Source organism: Ambystoma mexicanum, chromosome 2p (assembly GCF_040938575.1).
Source record: "Ambystoma mexicanum isolate Mex_15411 chromosome 2p, UKY_AmexF1_1, whole genome shotgun sequence".
Taxonomy (NCBI): Eukaryota; Metazoa; Chordata; class Amphibia; order Caudata; family Ambystomatidae; genus Ambystoma; species Ambystoma mexicanum.
This window is the reverse complement of record NC_090923.1, coordinates 528,455,088-528,476,928: the sequence shown is the minus strand read 5'-3', so window position 1 is coordinate 528,476,928 and position 21,841 is coordinate 528,455,088. Positions and strand designations below refer to the sequence as shown.

At 46.4% G+C, this 21,841-nt stretch overlaps 1 protein-coding gene across 1 annotated transcript in view; it reads left to right on the top strand.

The window, feature by feature from the left end:
• The window catches only part of LOC138566529 (platelet glycoprotein IX-like), a 37,547-nt gene extending 17,085 nt beyond the window's left edge, over window positions 1-20,462 (top strand). The window contains exon 2 of the mRNA XM_069643956.1: window positions 19,475-20,462. Within this exon, the coding sequence (XP_069500057.1) occupies window positions 19,475-20,101 (627 nt within the window). The 3' untranslated portion in view covers window positions 20,102-20,462. The remainder of the gene's footprint in view (window positions 1-19,474) is intronic.
• The last annotated feature ends 1,379 nt before the right edge of the window (window positions 20,463-21,841 follow it).

Here is a 21,841-nt window from a genome sequence, read left to right as displayed (position 1 = left end):
CAATCGAGAGTGGAATCTCAGGCTTGCTGTAACAATATTGCCCCTTCTTATTCCTGGCCTCTCTTGCTATCCGGAAGTAGGGAGCCGTAGCGGCAGAGTCAGCACTGGGCAATCGAGAGTGGAACCTCAGGCTTGCTGTGAATAAGGAGTCCTCTATATTGCCCCTTCTTCTTCCTGGCCTCTCTTGCTATCCAGATGTAGGGAGCCGCAGCGGCAGAGTCAGCACTGGGCAATCGAGAGTGGAACCTCAGGCTTGCTGTGAATAAGGAGTCCTCTATATTGCCCCTTCTTCTTCCTGGCCTCTCTTGCTATCGGGATGTAGGGAGCCGCAGCGGCAGAGTCAGCACTGGGCAATCGAGAGTGGAACCTCAGGCTTGCTGTGAATAAGGAGTCCTCTATATTGCCCCTTCTTCTTCCTGGCCTCTCTTGCTATCCAGATGTAGGGAGCCGCAGCGGCAGAGTCAGCACTGGGCAATCGAGAGTGGAACCTCAGGCTTGCTGTGAATAAGGAGTCCTCTATATTGCCCCTTCTTCTTCCTGGCCTCTCTTGCTATCCAGATGTAGGGAGCCGCAGCGGCAGAGTCAGCACTGGGCAATCGAGAGTGGAACCTCAGGCTTGCTGTGAATAAGGAGTCCTCTATATTGCCCCTTCTTCTTCCTGGCCTCTCTTGCTATCGGGATGTAGGGAGCCGCAGCGGCAGAGTCAGCACTGGGCAATCGAGAGTGGAACCTCAGGCTTGCTGTGAATAAGGAGTCCTCTATATTGCCCCTTCTTCTTCCTGGCCTCTCTTGCTATCGGGATGTAGGGAGCCGCAGCGGCAGAGTCAGCACTGGGCAATCGAGAGTGGAACCTCAGGCTTGCTGTGAATAAGGAGGCCTCCATATTGCCCCTTCTTCTTCCTGGCCTCTCTTGCTATCCGGATGTAGGGAGCCGCAGCGGCAGAGTCAGCACTGGGCAATCGAGAGTGGAACCTCAGGCTTTCTGTGAATAAGGAGGCCTCCATATTGCCCCTTCTTCTTCCTGACCTCTCCTGTCCCCGAAGCATCCGCCTAGTCCCCAGTGCTCCGAAGTGCATTCTAAGCTGCAGGCGCTGCTGTTTTTTTAAAACAGCTAAATGAAATAAAAATAAGCAAAATAAATTCTGACAATGAAGGAGATGGTGAACATTACCTGGATTCTATGAGGAATAAAAAGTGCGTAGCCTTTATATCTTATCTTCCCAAAATGCCTATATTGAGCCTTAAAAATACTTTAATTAGGATCGACTTGATTTCCCATTGCTTATGTAGCACAGCTGCTTTTAAATGTATTTCAATCAATTAAAAGGCAATTGCTGTAGGGGAAACATCTTACCAGAAAGCCTTTCACTTTCTCGAGCATTTCCATGCCCTTTTTGATGTCATCATTGAGTTGCCCTAAGTGTATGTGGGGGAGGGGGGGAGGAATGCCCAGATGTGGTTACTCAAGTGGCACCTCGGTGTGAAGTCCATTAAGGCTATGTCACGTCTCGGGGTGCTTCTCTTCCGAGGATTCACAATCTAGAATGCCTGCCCAGAGTGCTCCCCTGAAAGTGGTTTGCAGATGGATTTGCATATGGCTGGACCTCTTGTGTAAGGACGTAGACATGCCAATACAGGATGGAATGCTATCGAGCCCCTCGACAGTTTCCACCCGTCAATGTTTGTTTTTCTCGGTGATTCCCCTTAAGTGGGCAGGTGTGGGATCGTGTTGCATGATACACGTCATGAGCCAGTGCAGTAATCAAGCTTAACAACCACATTATAATTATAATTGCTCTTTTATAACGCGCTTGCTATGCGTTGTCTTGCTTCCAAGACACACGAATTGCCCCACTATCCTCCCGGCCCAAAGACATGTAATGGAAAAATGGGGTCAAGCAGTACATGTTACTGCGCATTTTTGTAAGCATATATCGTCAATATGGTCATATATTTTAAAGGCAGATCTGAAGCAGTCCTAAAGAAGAAAAGAAGGAATACTCAAAAAAGAATGCAATGCTTCTAGCTCTGCTACTGTATCCAGATGCATTATTTCCCAAAAAGCGCCGAGGGGATGTTTTCCGACTCCTGCACTGCTCAGGTGATGTGCTCCGGCTCCAGCATCGTTCAGGTGATGTGTTCTGATTCCTGCATTGCTTAGGTGATGGGTTCTGACACATTCACTGCTCAGGCGATGGGTTCTGAATCCTGCACTGCTTGTGTGATGCGCTCCGACTCCTGCACTGCTCAGGTGATGTTTTCCGGCTCCTGCACCACTCAGGTGATGTGTTATGATTCCTGCCCTGCTTAGGTTATGTGTTCCGAATCCTGCCCTACTCAGGTGATGTGTTCAAACTTCTACGCTGTTCAGGTGATGTGTACCCCCTTCGCAATAGCTCCGGTGATGTGTTCCAACTCCTGCACCGCTCAGGCGATGTGTTCTGAATCCTGCACTGCTTATGTGATGTGTTTCGAACACCGCACCGCTCAGGTACTGTATTTCGGCACCTGCACCACTCGGGCAATGTGTTCCGAATCCTGCACCACTCGTGTGATGTGCTCCAGCTCCTGCACCGCTCAGGTGATATGTTCCGACTCCTGAACCCCCCAAGCATTGTGCTCCGGCCCCGATCAGGTGATGTGCTCCAACTTCTGCATTGCTCAGGTGATGTGTTCCGACTCCTGCATTGCTCAGATGATGTGTTCCGACACCTGCATCGCTCAGGCGATGTGTTCTAAATTTTGCACCGCTCGTGTGATGTGCTCCGTATCCTGCACTGCTCGGTGATGTTTTCCGACTCCTACTCTGCTCAGGTGATGTGCTCTGGCTCCTGCATCGCTCAGGTGATGTTTTCTGACTCTTGCATTGCTCAGGTGATGTGTTCTGACTCCTGCCCCACTCAGGCGATGTGTTCTGACTCCTGCCCCCTTCAGGTGATTCGTTCTGGCACTTGCACCGCTTAGGTGATTTGCTCTGACTACTGCATCGCTCAAGTGAAGTATTCTGACACCGGCACTGCTCAGGCGATGGGTTCTGAATCCTGCACTGCTTGTGTGATGTGCTCCAGCTCCTGCACTGCTCAGGTGATATTTTCTGGCTCCTGAACCACTCAGGTGATGTGTTCCGATTCCTGCCCTGCTTAGGTGATGTGTTCAGAATTCTGCACTGCTCAGGTGATGTGTTCCCACTCATGCATTGCTCAGGTGCTGTGTTCCACTCCAGCACAACTCAGGTGATGTGTTATGACTCCTGCCCCACTCAGGTTATGTGTTCCGACTCCTGCTCTACTCAGGTGATGTGTTCAACCTTCTACGCTGTTCAGGTGATGTGTACCCCCTCCGAAATAGCTCAGGTGATGTGCTCCGACTCCTGCATTGTTCAGGTGATGTGTTCGGACACCTTCACCGCTCAGGCGATGGGTTCTGAATCCTGCACTGCGTGTGTGATGTGCTCCGACTCCTGCCCTACTCAGGTGATGTGTTCAAACTTCTACACTGTTCAGGTGATGTGTACCCCCTCCGAAACAGCTCAGGTGATGTGTTCTGGCACCTGCACTGCTCAGACAATGTGTTCCGAATCCTGCCCCAATCGTGTGATGTGCTCCAACTCCTGCACCACTCAGGTGATATGTTCCGACTCTTGAACCCCCCAAGCGATGTGCTCCGGCCCCGATCAGGTGATGTGCTCCAACTTCTGCATTGCTCAGGTGATATGTTCCAACACCTGCACCGCTCAGGCGATGTTTTCTGAATCTTGCACCGCTCGTGTGATGTGCTCCGTATCCTGCATTGCTCAGGTGATGTTTTCTGACTCTTGCCTTGCTCAGGTGATGTGTTCTGACTCCTGCACCACTCAGGTGATGTGTTCCAACTCCTGCCCCACTCAGGCGATGTGTTCCGACTCCTGCCCCCTTCAGGTGATTCGTTCTGGCACCTGCACCACTTAGGTGATTTGTTCTGACTACTGCATCGCTCAAGTGAAGTATTCTGACACCGGCACTGCTCAGGCGATGGGTTCTGAACTCTACACCGTTCGTGTGATGTGCTCCGAATCCTGCACCGCTCAGGCAATGTTTTCTGAATCTTGCACCGCTCGTGTGATATGCTCCGTATCCTGCATTGCTCAGGTGATGTTTTCCGAATCCTGCACTGCTCAGGTGATGTGCTCTGGCTCCTGTATAGCTCAAGTGATGTGTTCCACCTCCAGCACCACTCAGGTGATATGTTCCAACTCCTGCCCCACTCACGTGATGTGTTCCGACTCCTGCCCAATTTAGGTGATTCGTTCCGACTCCTGCACCGCTCCAGTGATGTGTTCTGACTACTGCATTGCTCAGGTGAAGTGTTCTGACACCTGCACCGCTCAGGCGATGTGTTTCAGCTCCTGCACTGCTCAGGTGATGTGTTCCGACTCCTGCATCGCTCAGGTCATGTGTTCCACCTCCTGCACCGTTCTGGTGATGTGTTATGGCTCCTGCACCGCTCATGTGATGTGTTCCGACTCCTGCATCTCTCAGGTCATGTGTTCCGACTCCTGCACCACTCTGGTTCCGACTCCTGCCCTACTCAGGTGATGTGTTCAAACTTCTACGCTGTTCAGGTGATGTGTACCGCCTCCGAAACAGCTCAGGTGATGTGTTCCGGCACCTGCACCGCTCAGGCAATGTGTTCCGAATCCTGCCCCACTCGTGTGATGTGCTCCAGCTCCTGCACCGCTCAGGTGATATGTTCCGACTCCTTAACCCCCCAAGCGATGTGCTCCGGCCCCGATCAGGTGATGTGCTCCAACTTCTGCATTGCTCAGGTGATGTGTTCCGACTCCTGCATTGCTCAGATGATGTGTTCTGACACCTGCACTGCTCAGGCGATGTGTTCTGAATCTTGCACCGCTTGTGCAATGTGCTCCATATCCTGCATTGCTCAGGTGATGTTTTCGGACTCCTGCACTGCTCAGGTGATGTGCTCTGGCTCCTGCACCGCTCAGGTGATGTTTTCTGACTCTTGCATTGCTCAGGTGATGTGTTCTGACTCCTGCACCACTCAGGTGATGTGTTCCGACTCCTGCCGCACTCAGGCGATGTGTTCCGACTCCTGCCCCCTTCAGGTGATTTGTTCTGGCACCTGCACCGCTTAGGTGATTTGTTCCGACTACCGCATCGCTCAACTGAAGTATTCTGACACCAGCACCGCTCAGGCGATGGGTTCTGAATTCTGCACCGTTCGTGTGATGTGCTCCGAATCCTGCACTGCTCAGGTGATGTTTCCTAACTCCTGCATCGCTCAGGAGATGTTTTCCAACTCCTGCACTGCTCAGGTGATGTGCTATGGCTCCTGTACCACTCAGGTGATGTGTTCCGACACCTGTATCGCTCAAGTGATTCGTTCCGACTCCTGCACCGCTCCAGTGATGTGTTCTGACTACTGCATTGCTCCGGTGAAGTGTTCTGACACCTGCACTGCTCAGGCGATGTGTTCTGAATCCTGCACCACTCTGATGATGTTTTCCAACTTCTGCACCTCTCAGGTGATGTGTTTCAGCTCCTGCACCGCTCAGGTGATGTGTTTCGACTCCTGCATCGCTCAGGTGATGTGTTCAACCTCCTGCACCATTCTGGTGATGTGTTATGGCTCCTGCACCGCTCATGTGATGTGTTCCGACTCCTGCATCGCTCAGGTCATGTGTTCCGCCTCCTGCACCACTCTGGTTCTGATTCCTGCCCTGCTTAGGTGATGTGTTCAGAATTCTGCACTGCTCAGGTGATGTGTTCCCACTCATGCATTACTCAGGTGCTGTTCCACTCCAGCACAACTCAGGTGATGTGTTCTGACTCCTGCCCCACTCAGGTTATGTGTTCCGACTCCTGCCCTACTCAGTGATGTGTTCAAACATCTGTGCTGTTCAGGTGATGTGTACCCCCTCCGAAACAGCTCAGGTGATGTATTCCAACTCCTGCACTGCTCAGGCGATGTGTTCTGAATCCTGCACTGCGTATGTGATGTGTTTCGACGCCAGCACCGCTCAGGTGATGTGTTCCGGCACCTGCACCGCTCAGGCAATGTTTTTTCCGAATCCTGCACCACTCGTGTGATGTGCTCCAGCTCCTGCACCGCTCAGGTGATATGTTCCAACTCCTGGACTCCCCAAGCGATGTGCTCCGGCCCCGATCAGGTGATGTGCTCCAACTTCTGCATTGCTCAGGTGATGTGTTCCGACTCCTGCATTGCTCAGATGATGTGTTCCGACACCTGCGCTGCTTAGGCGGTGTGTTCTGAATCTTGCACCGCTCGTGTGATGTGCTCCGTATCCTGCACTGCTCAGGTGATGTCATCTGACTCCTGCACTGCTCAGGTGATGTGCTCTGGCTCTTGCACTGCTCAGGTGATGTTTTCTGACTCTTGTATTGCTCATGTGATGTGTTCCGACTCCTGCACCACTCAGGTGATGTGTTCTGACTCCTGCCCCACTCAGGCGATGTGGTCAGACTCCTGCCCTCATCAGGTGATTCGTTCTGGCACCTGCACTGCTTAGGTGATTTGTTCCGACTACTGCATCGCTCGTGAAGTATTCTGACACCGGCACTGCTCCGGCGATGGGCTCTGAATTCTGCACAGTTTGTGTGATGTGCTCAGAATCCTGCACTGCTCAGGTGATGTTTTCTAACTCCTGCATCGCTCAGGAGATGTTTTCCAACTCCTGCACTGCTCAGGTGATGCGCTCTGGCTCCTATACCACTCAGGTGATGTGTTCCGACTCCTGTATCGCTCAAGTGATGTGTTCCACCTCTAGCACCACTTAGGTCATATGTTCCAACTCCTGCCCCACTCAGGTGATGTGTTCTGACTCCTGTCCCATTTAGGTGATTCGTTCCGACTCCTGCACCGCTCCAGTGATGTGTTCTCACTACTGCATTGCTCAGGTGAAGTGTTCTGACACCTGCACCGCTCAGGCGATGTGTTCTGAATCCTGCACCGCTGAGGTGATGTTTTCCGACTTCTGCACCTCTCAGGTGATGTGTTTCAGCTCCTGCTTCGCTCAGGTGATGTGTTCCGCCTCCTGCACCATCCCGGTGATGTGTTATGGCTCCTGCACTGCTCATGTGATGTGTTCCGATTCCTGCATCGTTCAGGTGATGTGTTCCGCCTCCTGCACCACTCTTGTTATGGCTCCTGCACCGCTCTGGTTATGGCTCCTGCACCGCTCATGTGATGTGTTCCGACACCTGCTCCACTCAGGTGATGTGTTACGACTCCTGCACTGCTCAGGTGATGTGTTCCGACTCCTGCGCGACTCAGGTGCATTCCTGCACTGGTTAGGTGATGTGTTGCATTCAGTGCCAGAATCTTCCACAAAGAAGATTTTTGCTATAGCGCTGTCTGATGTAAAGAGGGCCTACATGATAAACATGTTTTTATTCCTTTACGGCTAGCTAAGAAGAATATTTGCATTACATGAAAAATCCCTATTCCTTTAAAGGCAAATATATTTCGACTTGCCTAACAATATGCTGGTTGGGATGGATAACTACATTTTTCCTTCAGAAATAATACTCTTACTCATAATGTTCCAAAGCAGAGCAACTCTCCCATGGCATTCTTATCGGGAGCCAGGATCAAAGACGAAACTTGAATTTAAAACGTTTAATGCACTTCACACAGGGATGTGGTCTCCCCTAAAGAAATGTTTTGAACATTATTCTAAAATATTGCATTTTAAAGCACACTGAGTCAGCAACATTAGTCAAAGGTGTGTAGTATTTAAGGAGAACTTTACAGGGATGATTCCAGCTAAGCTCTGTATGCGCTTTCATTCCCTTCATCTGAAACTCATTAAAACTGTGATTATATTTTTACCTGCACTTTTCCCTTATGATTGCCCTTCTCCCTCCATCTCCTCCTGCCCTGATCCACTCTCTCCTTTGTCATTGCCCATATTCATGGTGTAGTTTATGACTCCTCGCTTTCATTTTCTAATCTTACTTGTTCTCGTGCTCGCCCCTTGTCATTTCCATAAGATCTGCCCATTCATCACTTTTTCGGCTTCTACTTTGATCTTTCCACGTTTTGAGTATTGCCTCTTTCTTCTTGCAGGCCTCCCTGTCTACTCGCATGCCCTCTTCAGTCTACTCTGAATCTGCCATGTCTCTACATCTTTTACTGCTCTCCATTGGTTTCTCTTCCTGCCTGGCTCCAGTTTAGCTTCCCGTGAATGTGTTTTCAACGTGTCCCTGATCCAGCTCCCTTTTATCTCTCTTCTCCGGTGTCTGTCTACATACCCTTGTCGGTACTCTTCCTGGCTCTCTTGGCTGTCACTCTCCCTCCTTGTGCTCTATCTCATTTTTGCTCGTGTGCTCGTCTTTCTCCAAACCCTACAATTCTCTTCCTTTGTCCGTTCCCTCCACTGCTACTGTTTCATCCGTTTGTTCTGAACATAAATGTAACTCCATGACTAGTTTTTAATTGGGTTCCTTTATTGTAACTCTTTCGTACAGTGCTTTGGCAAAGCCCATTACAAATTAGAACAACTAGAGAGAACATGTGAAGGATAGAGGGATATCACAATAGGGCCACATTTTAGGACTTTGAACCGAATAGGCAGACTTGTCCTCTACTCCAAAAAACAAATCGTGATCCGAATGACCTGGCCAAGTTCCAACTCATCACACATCTCTAATTCCTGGGAAGACGTTTCAAAAAGTGGTTGACATCCAATTAGTGGCTGCATTAAGGGTTTCGTGGTACCATCATCAAACGTTGTCTCGGGAGGATAGCTCAGGGGCAACGTGCTCTCCTTAGTAGCAAGAAAACACAATTTAGTTCCCTTTGTCCACGCTTAGAAACCTCTGGGTATTAAGTGCGTTATAAATAACCTATCATATCATCTGGTGAACATGCAGTAACTTGAAGGGTATGCATGAGTCAGAGTCATGCAGACCCTTCAGTTAGTCCCCACTTTGGATTTCCATAGAACTCCATTGGTCCTTGTGTATTACTGCATGCAATTATTACAGCACCGAGTAATAGTGCATGCAATAATGGTTTGTGTGGAGGATATTACCTTCACACAAAACGAGGTTATCTTTCAACGAGTTTCAGCAAAGAAACTCTTCATTTTCCGGTGCAGTAAAAGTGGCGGTAATCTGATTACTGCTGATTTTTAACCACGCTCTTAATGAGACCCTCTAAATCCAGATCAACAATTATCACGTACTACAGGACTGCTATTCTACCATCAGAGAATGTTGACCTATACAGTCCTTTCGAGGAGGTTTTCAAACCACAGAATCAGAATTGATCAGAACCCCAATGCTACCCAGCTACATATGTGGGGCTTCAAGGTCTTCTCCTGACTCAAAGATTGGCCTCCCCATCAGCTGATTATGGATTTAAGTGCATACCTTATGGTCAACCCAATAAAGACTGCATTTATCTTCCTTGTTAACAATCTCGTATCCAAGATTGACTATGAGAGATGCAATATGATTGCTCCAACTCTCCACCAACAATACGTCACTCAAATGAATTGTCAACATGAACCTTTTAAAGACCAACATCACCAAGAAAACACAGATACCCTGTTAACAGATTTAGCTGTAGTGCCACATAACACTCTCCCTGCCCAATTCAGGCTTCAGAACCACCATACAAGTCCTACTCTATTCTCCTCGGGTGGCAGAAGTGCCCTCCCCATTTCCAGTTTCTCGCCACTAAAGGCAGCATAAGTCCTTTGTACTGCCAAGTGACTGATCACATGACTAAAAGAATATGGTCAAATGCCACCCACGCTGATGCACTGGCATTCGCTGACATCATCGTTAATAATTACATCATTGTCAAGACCTTCTACGCTACCTGCAAGGCAATAAGGACCAAGGTTCCACAAGACCTGGTAAATAAACCCACCATAACAAGAAAACAATACAACACTAGATGCCACCCACAAAATAGACAGTCTTCAATTGGAGAACTGTATGATGGAAACCTTGAAAGACAAGCCTGCTTTAACTAAGCCTTCAGGATCTGGAAATAAAACTTCCCATACATCAGACTTGCCCTGTCAATTCTGAGAGCAACTGAAACCTCTTCAGGTAACATCTTATCCACAACTGCTAACACTCTCCTGTACCTCCTGGCCATCACAGCTTCCTATATTCTCATTATGTAGATGACGTCCCTTTTCCTGCTTCCATTATAGTGGATTTGTTCAGTAGGAGTTGGAAAGCTGAAGCCAAGATTACTAACCGGTAGCCCATTTTATACGTTTCTGTAGGCACTGGAAGGTTGTTCATCAAAAGATGGTAAAAATGCGGCAGTTTTATAATGGACCCTGACTAAGAACCCACCAAATATCACTTATCATGAATATCGGACCAATCACAGTGCAGTAGCCATGGAGGCAGGCTCTGCAAAATGCTCTTTTGGCCCACTCTTCTGGTCATGATAGACAATTCTTTTGAATGTGAGTCTTCTGAAGTTCCTGTTGGATGTTTTTAGTTTTGGCTGAAATTTGGCAAAGCAAACTTTCTCCAGGTATTCCTATCTTTATGGACCTTTGGATTAGTGTAAGGATACATTGCAATTTGTTTTTCTATTTCTTATCCCATGGATCTGCCTGCAGGCCAGTTTAGTCCATTAGATAGCCTTTGTTTAGTTTTTGTTAATGAAAACATTCTGGCAAATTCATTACTTACAAAAGGCACCCACTAGTTTATACATTGTAATTTATGTGTGGGCTATTAGCACAGTATTAGCCACAAAAAGCAGGAGTGGAACTTCCTGGCACCCGTCCTTGGCCACATTCAGTTGTGGTTTAACAAGAAACATCTCTAACTATTTCTGGACCAGTCTAAATAGGTTTGTAGACAGCGCCCACCCCTGTCCTACCCTAGCCCTGACAGTTCTCCATTGAGGATATATTTTTGCCACATTACCATCGTGAGGTGCCTTGAGCTTCTCCACATTCTCTTTCCTCACACCGCCCCTCCTCCGAGATCCCAGAAAACTCCCCATTATTGTTAGTATTATTATTATATTTATTGAGCGCAGACCTAGTTTTGAGAAGCAACAGAGCTCTTTGCAGAGGAATGCACCAATACAGATACATAGCGGAGCGCTTTTCAGAGGTGCACAACATTACAGATGCATAACACAGCACCTTTCAGGGGTAACAACATATATATTTCAACTATTCATCCCATTTCATATGTGTGCCCTCCTTTCTCTCTGTCCCTTTATCCCACTGTGCAGTGTAAAGCCGGTGATCATGGAAAAAAGTCAAGAGAAATGTATTAAAGATTGAAGGTTGAGTGGAGATTTGTAAATAGGAAGGGTACTGAAAGCATACATTGTGATGTAATGCACTTAATTTAGCTCTTTTATCCTGGAACAAACTGCTCAAGGCTGACTACGGATCTGCGTGCGGTATTGCACAATTTTGCGAGTCGGGGCCTCACATGCTTGGAGGGTTTCAGCTATGCATTGAACATGCGTTCTGTTATCACGTTTGAAACCTAAAGGCAAATGGGCAGAGAAGCTGCTTCAGTTGCCCCAGAGGTACATGGTAACTTATGAATGCTGCTCAGATGTTTCTCTGCCTCAAATGGGCATTTGGCCATCATGCTATCAGATCTTCCTTGCAATTGCAACACGTGTGTTTACATCAGTGTTGATGCCCTCTTTGCATCGGCATGACTGGTACAGCACAGTATTCTCCACTTGCTGTAAAATATAGTTTTCAAGCAGTACATGCATTCCTTTACATGGCCCCATAAATAACGCATGTCTGAATTCTATTTCGGAGAACGGTACATTGTTTACAGCCCGGGTGATAAGACCTTAAAGGTTCAATATAAAACAAATGATGGCATTCTGGATGGGCCTTTGTGGCAAGCTATGTAAGCTACAGGCACCTTGCCCCAGCTGCTTATTTAAAATGCAGGATTCCGGTTTGATAAATGTCTCCACAGTTCCAGCGTGCTTGCAGTTAACACAATTCCATTATATTTCCGGATGATTGCAGCAGGCTTCTGCCTCAGCCTGTATGGCACATGTTCGAATCCCACTAGGATTGACTCTGCCATTCATTCTTCAGAGCCCTATAAACTGAGTAACATTACATTTCATAACAGTAACTCCTATTATTATAGTCGATATTATAATTATTATTATTATTGTTGTTACAGTTTTCCCAATGTTATTTGCTGCCGTTTTGGCTAATTCCAACATGCTCCCATTTTGCACAGATCTGTTTATTAAAAGTTTTCCCAATTTTAGTTTGGCCAGCCACAGTGAGATCATAACTTGCCATATTGGATTATATTTCCAGTATGTCAAATTGTAATATATGCCCACTATGTACAATTACAGTATATTCTTTGTTTTTAAAGTTTCAATATGCTCCTAGCTTACACAATTCCAGTACAACACTGTCCATTTAACAGCTCCTCTCACCTCCAAGTATCCCATTTATACTTTCACATTCGAATTTCTGCTTGTTGGCAATGGAGGATAAATTTCACTGTGTCCACTGGGGGCAACCAAATGCCTTGCCAAGTCATGTGTCCCCTGACCTCTGCCTGTTCAGCCTGCATGCTTCCATGATGCGCGTTCTCCGGAGGGTGGAAGGATGCCTCCACTCCCCAATGAGTGATGCGGCTTGTCTTGCTGTCAGAGAACCTGTGCATGCCTCAGCAAGGAGGAGTTACTGTGCTTGCCAGATACATACATGGTTTGAGCCGGCTTTTAGAGAGTGGTGCCCTTCTTGTGAGGGTGTGGAAGGAGGAAACTGACACACAGGAGGCATGCTTTTGGGCAAAGACTTTTATTTTATACCAAAAGTAAGAAACTTATCGAACCCTAACTCTAAGAGGGATTTCTCGGTCGCAAATAAAACAAATGAAATGTTAGAATGGCTGAACTAAAAAGTCCACTGTCCTGTCTCAAAATCCTACTTCTAACCCTCACACTTATAACAGAACTAAAAAGGATTTGTCTCTTCAGGGTCCAGAAGAACGACTCCCTTCTTCTGGACGGTATGGTTTGCAAAGTAGGGGTAATGTCTCCCTTCTCAAATTCTTTCTCAGGCTACTCTTTACAGTCTACTGTGGTTGGGGAAATGTGTCCTTGCCCCGGGTCTTTCTCAGGCTCCTCTTGGCAATTTTCTGGATAGCCCTGGTGTACCCTCCTGCTAGGGGCCGTCTTTCTCATGTGTGGGTCCCATAACCCTTTTTGTGCTTCCTCTTGATTGTTCACTAGGCAGCCCTTGTTTACTCTCCTGCCAGGGTCTGCCTTTTTCTTGGAAGTTCACTGGACAGCCCTGGTGTACTCCCCTGCCGGGGGCTGTTTTTCTCATGTATGGGTCCCAGACCCCTTCTTGTGCTTCTCATATATGGGTCCCAGGCCCCCTGGTATTGACGTTTTATCTGCGGGTACCATACCCCCTTTATTTATTTGTTTATTTTTATTTATAACATTTTCGTAATGCCCAAACCCACGGGTATCACAGCATTTGTACATCATAGGCAAGATTAAAACAAAGAGAACAGCGAAGGTGGCAATAGCCTGATAGGAACATTGTGGTTAAACTCATTAGGTACAGAGTGTGTTTATTCATATTTATTGAAAAGCCAGGTTTTCACCAACTTCTTGAAGGTAGCATAAGATCGTTCATCTCTGATGTTCGGGGGTAGAGGGTTCCAGAGTGAGGCGGCAGTGACAGCGAAGCTTACACCTTCAGCTCTAGACTTTTTGAAGCGTGGTGTGTCAAGAGAAATGCTGTTAGAGGAATGGAGAGCACGCAAATGGTGTTTCTGGGAAATGCTCTTGTTCAAGTAAATGGGGGCAGCATCATAGATGCAGCGATGTGCAACAGTCAAGGGTTTGAAATCGATGCAAGCATTAATAGGTAGCTAGTGGGCTTCACGCCTGGAAGCAGTGATGTGGTCGGTCAGGCGCAGACACAGAGCTGCACGAAGGGCTTTATTTTGCAAGAGTTGTAACTTGGCTAGGTTAGCTGCTGAAGTACCCATGAGGAGAGCGTTACAAAGTCAAGTTTGCTTATGATAATAGCTCTTGCGAGTATGAGGCAATTGGTCGGTGACAGGAATTGTTTCACAGTGTATGATGTAGAGGAAGCCAAGGCATTGATGTGCTTGGTCATGCTCAGCTAAGCATCCAGGTAGTCCCCCAGGATTTTCACTTGTTTGAGTACTGGGATGGTGGAGCCATCGATGGAGAAAGAGGTGTAGGCAGTTTCAAGCTTGCTGAGGCGATAATTGAATCCCACAATAAGTAACTCTGTTATGTCATCATTTAAACAGAGATTATGAGTGGCTATCCAGTTTTGGATAGTGCAGTAAATCCTGTTAATGATGATACTGTCCTCATTGTAGCAACCTGTGATGGGGATGAGGATTTGGGAGTCGTAGGCAAAGTGTATGTGGTATTTAGTGAGTCAAGGAAGTCGAATAATGGCTTAGTTTATGTGTCGTAGAGGGTGGGAGACAGATAGGATACTTGGGAGACACTGAGAGGAACTGGGATGGGGTCAGCTGCAGAATTCCCAATGAAGATTTTGTAGTTCAATCACCAAGAAAAGATTTAACCCAGGAAATGGCATCCGAGGAGAATATGAAATGAGAGCCAAGGTGTTGGCATAGTGTGTAATGGTCAACCAAGTCGAACGCTGCACATAGGTCGAGGAGGAGGAGGATGGCAAGAATCCCAGAATCCTGGATGCTATCCAGCTACATTTTAAGGTCCAACAAGGCTGTTTCGGATTGCCTTGCTCCAAGGAGATGATAGGATTCTAAGTGTTGAAATTTGGAATAGGCAATGCAGTCAATAATTTTAAGCAAAAAGGGCAAGTGGTGCTGGGTCGGTAGTTAGTGGGTAGAGAAGGATCGAGTGACATTTTCTTAAGGAGTGGGGGGATCCAGGCAGATGTTATGCTGTTGGGAACACTGCATGTCTTGAAGGAGGCATTCACAAACTCAGTGAAGAAGTGATCAGACCAAGTAACAGGGGAAATGGTGGAGATTTTGTTGGTAGTGTTGGTGGTGAGAATACAGTCTAGGATATGTCCTTTAACGTGAGTAGAATTGTGTAAAATTAATCTCCTGTAAGGCTTGGGAGAGATGGGATGTTTTATTGTCACTTGGAACGTTATAACCCAGATTGAGGTCTCCTAAGAGGATACATTTAGTAGAAGGCTTGATGAAAGAGTGACCAGGAGGGTATGTCAGACTCTGGTCAGCTGATTGAGTTGGGCTGTCGTTAAAGGAGGACGTTGTAGGTAGTCTTTGGGTTGGTAGAGAGTTCCAGCAGGAGAGATTCATACCCAGCTACTAGGGGAGTATCAATGTTTCTGATGAGGAGGGACGATTTGGCGATGAGTGTGACACCACCTCCAGCGGAGCTCATGCAGTCAGCCCTAAAGGTGGAGTAATTGGACGGGAGGGCTAGCAATAGTATTTATTCAGGCTTCTTATATACGGTTCGCAGACCCCTTCACATTGGCTTCTTAAATGCATGTCCCATGACCCCTTCGTATTGGCTTCTCAAGTGTGGGTCCCAGACCCCTTCACAACGGTTTCTCAAGTGTCTCAGAGGTCCCCAGGCATCCCCCGTACTTTCTCTCAGGGCTCATGGTCCTTCGCCTCCTTCTCAGGTCTCTGTTCGTCTTCATGCAGCTCTTCCCAGCTATTTTCTGTTCTTGCGCTGGTTTAGGCGGCCCCGGCACTCTCCTGTGGAGCGGCACAACACGTACCTGTTCGCCCGCACCATGCAGCACTCTTCTGCACCTAGTCCTCCTCTCTCGCTCGTTCTCAGCACGTCATACCTCGGCAAAGCAGGTTGGTAAGAAAGAAAATGTATTTTTGTATGTTTATGTGCATGAATGTGAGTGAGGGTGTTTTCGTGTGTATGATGGATGTTTGTATGTAAGTATGTATGTGCACATGTAAGGGTGAACTATGCAATACATGTGATTGAGTGAGTGTATGATGGTTCTGGGAGTGCATGTAACTGAACCAATAGTGGAAGTGGAAAAAAGGAAATAGTACTCAGGTTGCATCCTTAAAGGAGGTAGTGGGATGGGCGGCCAAATAGAGGGGTGGAGGGGAGGCAGGATCACAGCTTTGACTCAAATTATTGGATTTTAAGGTCTACAGTAATAATGTCTTATAGAATATACTTACAAAAAACATAAATTGCATAATAAAGCCAGCTGACAACATGTCAGTCCTTATAGCAACATGTTAAGCCAAAAGAATATCATTGTGGCTTGAGTTTCTGCATCCTGAAAGGTAAACTACAAGTCACGGATTGGAAGATAATGCCAACCTGAAAAATCTAGTTAATCCACTGTATTTTCAGTGATTTAAAACATGTAATAAAAGAAGTTATGTAATAAACAAAGATAGATTTGCAGATTCTTTGTCACAAACTTCCAGCACGTTGTTATTCATGATTTTGAAAACATTTGATTAGTGACTTAAAGTGACTTTATTTTTTTTTGCATGTGAAGACAAATCTTTAAATAGGCGCTTGCGTTTCTCACTGTACCTCTCAAAGATTTGCAAAGTAGCTTGTGCTTTGGGGGTCTTTCAGTTGGAAATGCTCAATCATGCATATGAAAGGCTCTGCCAATGATAAAAGAAATGTGTTTGCAACCTGCGCACCTTAACAACCCGCAGATGCTCATTTCATCTGTCAGAATAGTCACCATGACAGTAAAGTGTGTACAAAGCATGACACACATTTACAGCTTTGTACTGTTTCAATGTCTGAGTTTGGGTTGTCCTGGTGAGCAACGGATGGCTTTCAGATGCAGTTTGGAAGGTGATATCGCTGCACGTATTGAGACTCCAAATGCACAGCTTTATGGATACTCGCAGCAGTCAGGGATATAGAGCTTCCTAAACTTTGTGGGGGTTTGAGCCTCGGGTCTACACTGAATGGCTCTGCGGCAAGACCATTTTTACCAAAGCACAACTCCATCTTGTTTTGACCTAATATATTCCCTGCGTGTGTGAGTGAGTTTTTGCTGGGACGGCTGTTGAGGAGCTGAGGTGTGGGCTGAGGTGCAGGATTTGGTGGCGGGTGGGGAGGGGTTGGTGGGTTGCGGGGGGTTTGTGTGTTTTTGCTTTATCCATCCATGATAAAGCAAGCTTCAAGCATGATCTGTTAATACCTGGCTACACTGGCATTTGTGTGCAGGCAGGCTAGCCATTCCTTACTGTGGCATGATATCTTTTACTGGACGTATATGATAAAGCAAGCATGATAAATTGTTATTACTTCGCTAGACTGGCATTTGGGTGCAGGCAGTCGAGCCATTTCCTCCGGTGGCATGACCTTTTGATTGGAGAGCCATCCATGATTAAGAAATCATGATATGTTATTACATGATAAGTCATATTACGTGAGTAGACTGGCATTTTTATGCAGCCAGTTTGATCTTGTTTTCTTTGTGTGGCATGGCATTTTGAATGGAGAAGCCAACAGGAGTATGTCTTCTGTGGGGATACTGGGATATATTGGCTGAGCCAGCCTGGACACATTTTCTTATAGTATCATTACTGGCATTATGTGCAAAGTGAGTATGTTCTTTTCTTATATGGGAATACTGGCATATACATAGGTGCTGCCAAAGTGGACATGTAGGGGCACATCCAGTGTGAACATGTTTTAATACTGGCATATATTGTGGGCAAAGGCATTATGGAAATGCTGCTGTGCACTGTTGGTGAATTACATCTGTTGGATTTTTGACTTAATCTAATTTGCAAGTTGTCTGGCTTTTTAAAGCACCATTTTAACCTAGTATTGAAATCTATTTCTCTGGGATGGAGGGACCCTTCCCCACACTGAACCACTCTTGCTTGGTTCGGACTCCCTTGATATGGGTGCATGCTCTGGCATATTTGTGGGACATGTTTACACCCCTTCAGTTAACTTAATCACCAGCCGCCGATGGGTGAGTAGTTGGTGGGTGAATGGCTATGAATGTGTGCATGCAAGGCTGGAACGCAGGCAAGGGGCCCCACCCTTGTATCATGGATGTTTTCTTACATATTTTACTGGTATTATTGGGTAAAGTCAACTTGATTTATGTTATTTCATGGGGCTAGGTGGGGGTTTATAGAACAATAGGGCAGGCAGACTGGACATTTTCTTTCTTTTGCATGCCATTTACCACTCATATAATGGGCAAGGTCAACATAATGTGTGTTCTTACATGGGGAGGTTGGGGGCACTTGTTCAGTCAACAAATATATGCTTTCTTACTGTTGCATTGCATGTTTTGCTGGTGTTAAAGGCAAAGTCAACATGAGGAGTCTTCTTACATATTGGGTGGAGGCACATGTGCAGCCAAACAAGGAAATGGTTCCTTACTGTAGCATTGCGTGTTTTACTGCATTGAGGGCAAAGTCAACATGAGTATTCTTACATGGTGGTGCAGTGGTGGGGCAAGTAATATGTGCAGTAGCAATAACATGTTTTCTTCTAGTGGATAGGAGAGTTTTACTGGCATTAAGGGAGAAGCCAAAAAGAGAATGTTCATACATGGGGATACTGGCAGTGCCAGCATGAACATGTTTTCTTATAATTTCCTAACCGTGCATAATATTATTGGCCACACACAGAGTTGGCTGGTACATTTGGGTATCAGGACTCAGGAGCCAGGCGTAACCCCCTTGTTTCTACGCTAGGTGAAAGATTTAAGCTTTGATTTAAACACATATTTCCATCTTTCCCCAAGTGCAGCGTGCAGCATTTCCTTCCAGAAGCATGATCATCATGCACATTGTACATGCATGGGCGTCCAGGCACGCCCTTAGTGTGGTGTGGGTGTGGCCCATGCTTTGTTGCTGAGCTTGAAGGGGGAGCCCCCATCATCATGGCTCGCAGGGAGGGCACCCACATTTTGTGTAACGCCACTGGTCTCACTGCCCGGGCGATGGCTGGCCTAGGAGCAGTGCTTAAGAGATAGAGAGGGGGAGGGGAAAGGAAAAAGCCAGAAAGAGACAAATAACTAGGACGACAAACACAGTGCCGTGTAGGAGCAATACAGAGAAAAAACAGACACTAAAAGCATTAAATATCCCTCCAACAGAGCACAAAAAAGGCCCAAAACCCTTTCCCAAGTATTTGCTGTGCAGGATGGAGCCAGATTGATGTAGGAAAACGGGGGAGTAGTAAAAGAGGGCTGTTTACAAAGGCGAGGGTCACCTGAGATGGACGAGCATGGGGTGCAGGCACCATAGTTGTTAACTGACACCAATATTTAAAGTTTGTAGGCAATGCAAAGGTTTTACTAAACAATTACATTTGTCTATACAATTCAACACATATCATGTAATCTGCCTATTCTAATTTTTGAATGCCAGTATCTACTACCATGTCTTTTAAAATGATCGGACAACAAGAACAACCTTTTTCTAAAACGCCACCTTTCTTTTGCTCATGTATGCAGATGTTCAAGGCAAAGCCATCGACTGTTGGCCTGCTTTCCTTGTGGTTTCTGGCGGGCATCATCCATGGTGACATATGCCCTCTCTCATGCATCTGCACCACCATAGAACAGAAGGGAATGGTGATCGACTGCAGCTCAAGAAGGCTCCACGAGGTGCCAGATCTGCCCCACAACACAATCAAGCTCTACCTTCAGAACAACAGCTTGACCACAGTCCCTGCTGGTCACTTCGACAACCTACCTCACCTATTGGAAGTTGACCTCTCCAGCAATCCTTGGATCTGTGACTGCCAAATATTGTACCTCAAGCTGTGGCTCGAAGACCAGCACTTGTCACTGAACCATGGTGAGGTCAGATGCATGACTCCAGCTACGGCTTGGATGAAACCACTTAACAAGCTGACTGGGAATGAACTCATAGGTTGCAGGACGCCCTGGCCAATAAGCTGTCATGAGTTCTTTGGCCGGGATCTTGTTTTGATCATTTTAGCATTGCTTGTTCTTGTTTTAATGTCCATCGCAGTCTGGGTTGCGAAAAGAATGTCTTGCTCTGTGGCGATGTACGAGGAGTTCCCTAGTGCACGATTGTTGCAGAGGTACAACACAGATAATTTCAAATTGCAGTAATTGAGTCTGTGTGACAGATCATTCCTCTCCTACTCATATGCGGTTGCGGTTCCACTGTCTCCCAATAAATCCTTTGTTTCCAAAACTATTGTACATAAACAAATGCTTGCATGTAATAACAATACAAAAATAATGCTGGGAGGTGGTTGCCTTTTTGAGTTACATCATCAATTCTTTTAAGTGGGTTTTTGTGTTAATTTGTCCTTCTTTATTTTTCCAGCTGAGTTAAAAACACATTTCAACATGTATGATTAATCCTTTTTAGGCCTGAAGAGTGTACTAAAAAAACAAAGAACCACCTACTTCTGAGCAGACATTTTGGAGTCTGACAACTCCTGAAAATAAATGTTTTCAGACATTCCATGAGCTGGTATTCCTCTGTACTTTTCTACCATGCCAAAATTAATATATTTTGTGTAACTATCGAGTAGTACCTTTGAGAGATGCTGTACCATTGTGTTGCGTTCTGACCTGGGTCTCTAAGCCTGAAGTTATGAGCAGCTTAACTCTTTGAAGCCAGTGTCTCTGCCAAGGGATCTCTTCCATGGCGGGGGGTTGAAACTGGGTCTGTGTGCCCTTGCTTTACCAACGCAAAAGTGTACAATCGCCTCACTTCAGAGGAAAAAGATCCTAGAAATGACGCTTGCCATCTTCACCCATCCCCTTCTCCCTCAACCCCACATAAAAAAAAGCAATTCTAGAGAAGTCTCAGAATTGCAGATCTATCTCGGGTCTCCACTTTGAGGAAAAAAGCCTTAAAACTGGAATTGGATTCCAAGGTTTCCTCCCATCAGGAAGAAAATCACATCCTCACTAGCAACAAGCTGGATGTGTTTCCTTGTGGTGGGACCGACATTCTCCTTTTGAACTTAAGCAAGGAATTCTGCAAGGGCCATAGTCCTACTCACTCTCAGTGGATTTTGATGCTATCAATGACATCCTCCTCCTCTGTTGTCTAAATGATAATGTAGGAATGAGTAGAGCGAACTTGCTCTTGTCCTTCCAGGTAAACCAAACCCACCTGGTTTAATGCCAACCTTTTCTCCCAGAAACTACAAACATCACCTGCTCTGTGCTCTAAAGGAAAGGACAACATGGCAACGGATCTTCCTTAACGTTTACATGACACCCTGACAAGCATCCTCAATGCTTAAAACCTAGGCGGGCATTTATGTCAGTGACATTCAGATCCACCTCAAAATAAGGGAGGAAGCTGGAAATTCCAGAAAATGGTGACCGGTTTCACACATTCAATTGAATCTATGTGATCACTGCACCTCCGATAATACCGCCGACGATAATGTCGACAACCATTATGGCATACTGCAAGTGGATGGGGAGTGGAAGGTGTGGATGTGTGTTTGGAGAGGGATTTGACAATGTTGAATAGTTTCTGTGTACAGTTGGTGGCTGATTGGAGCTCTTGGCATTGTGTATGGCTGTTTTGTATTTGTTGCTGAAGTGTTTGGGTGGTGTTCTGGTTGTGGGGCCTGGGTTATTTTTCAAACCCGTTCTAGGTGTCCGACTTCCTACTTGATAGAGAGGAGGGAGCTGTTCAACCATGGTTTATGTTGTTGGCTGCAGGGTTTTTGTGATTTGAGGGGGGACATTTTGTTGAGTGCCTGTGTGATGATGGTGTTGTAATTGCTGATAAGAGTGGGGGTATGTGCAAGTGGGGACAAGGGGGTGGTATGAGTGGTGCTAAGGCTGTGCCTGTAATCTGTTTGGTTTGTCTGGTTG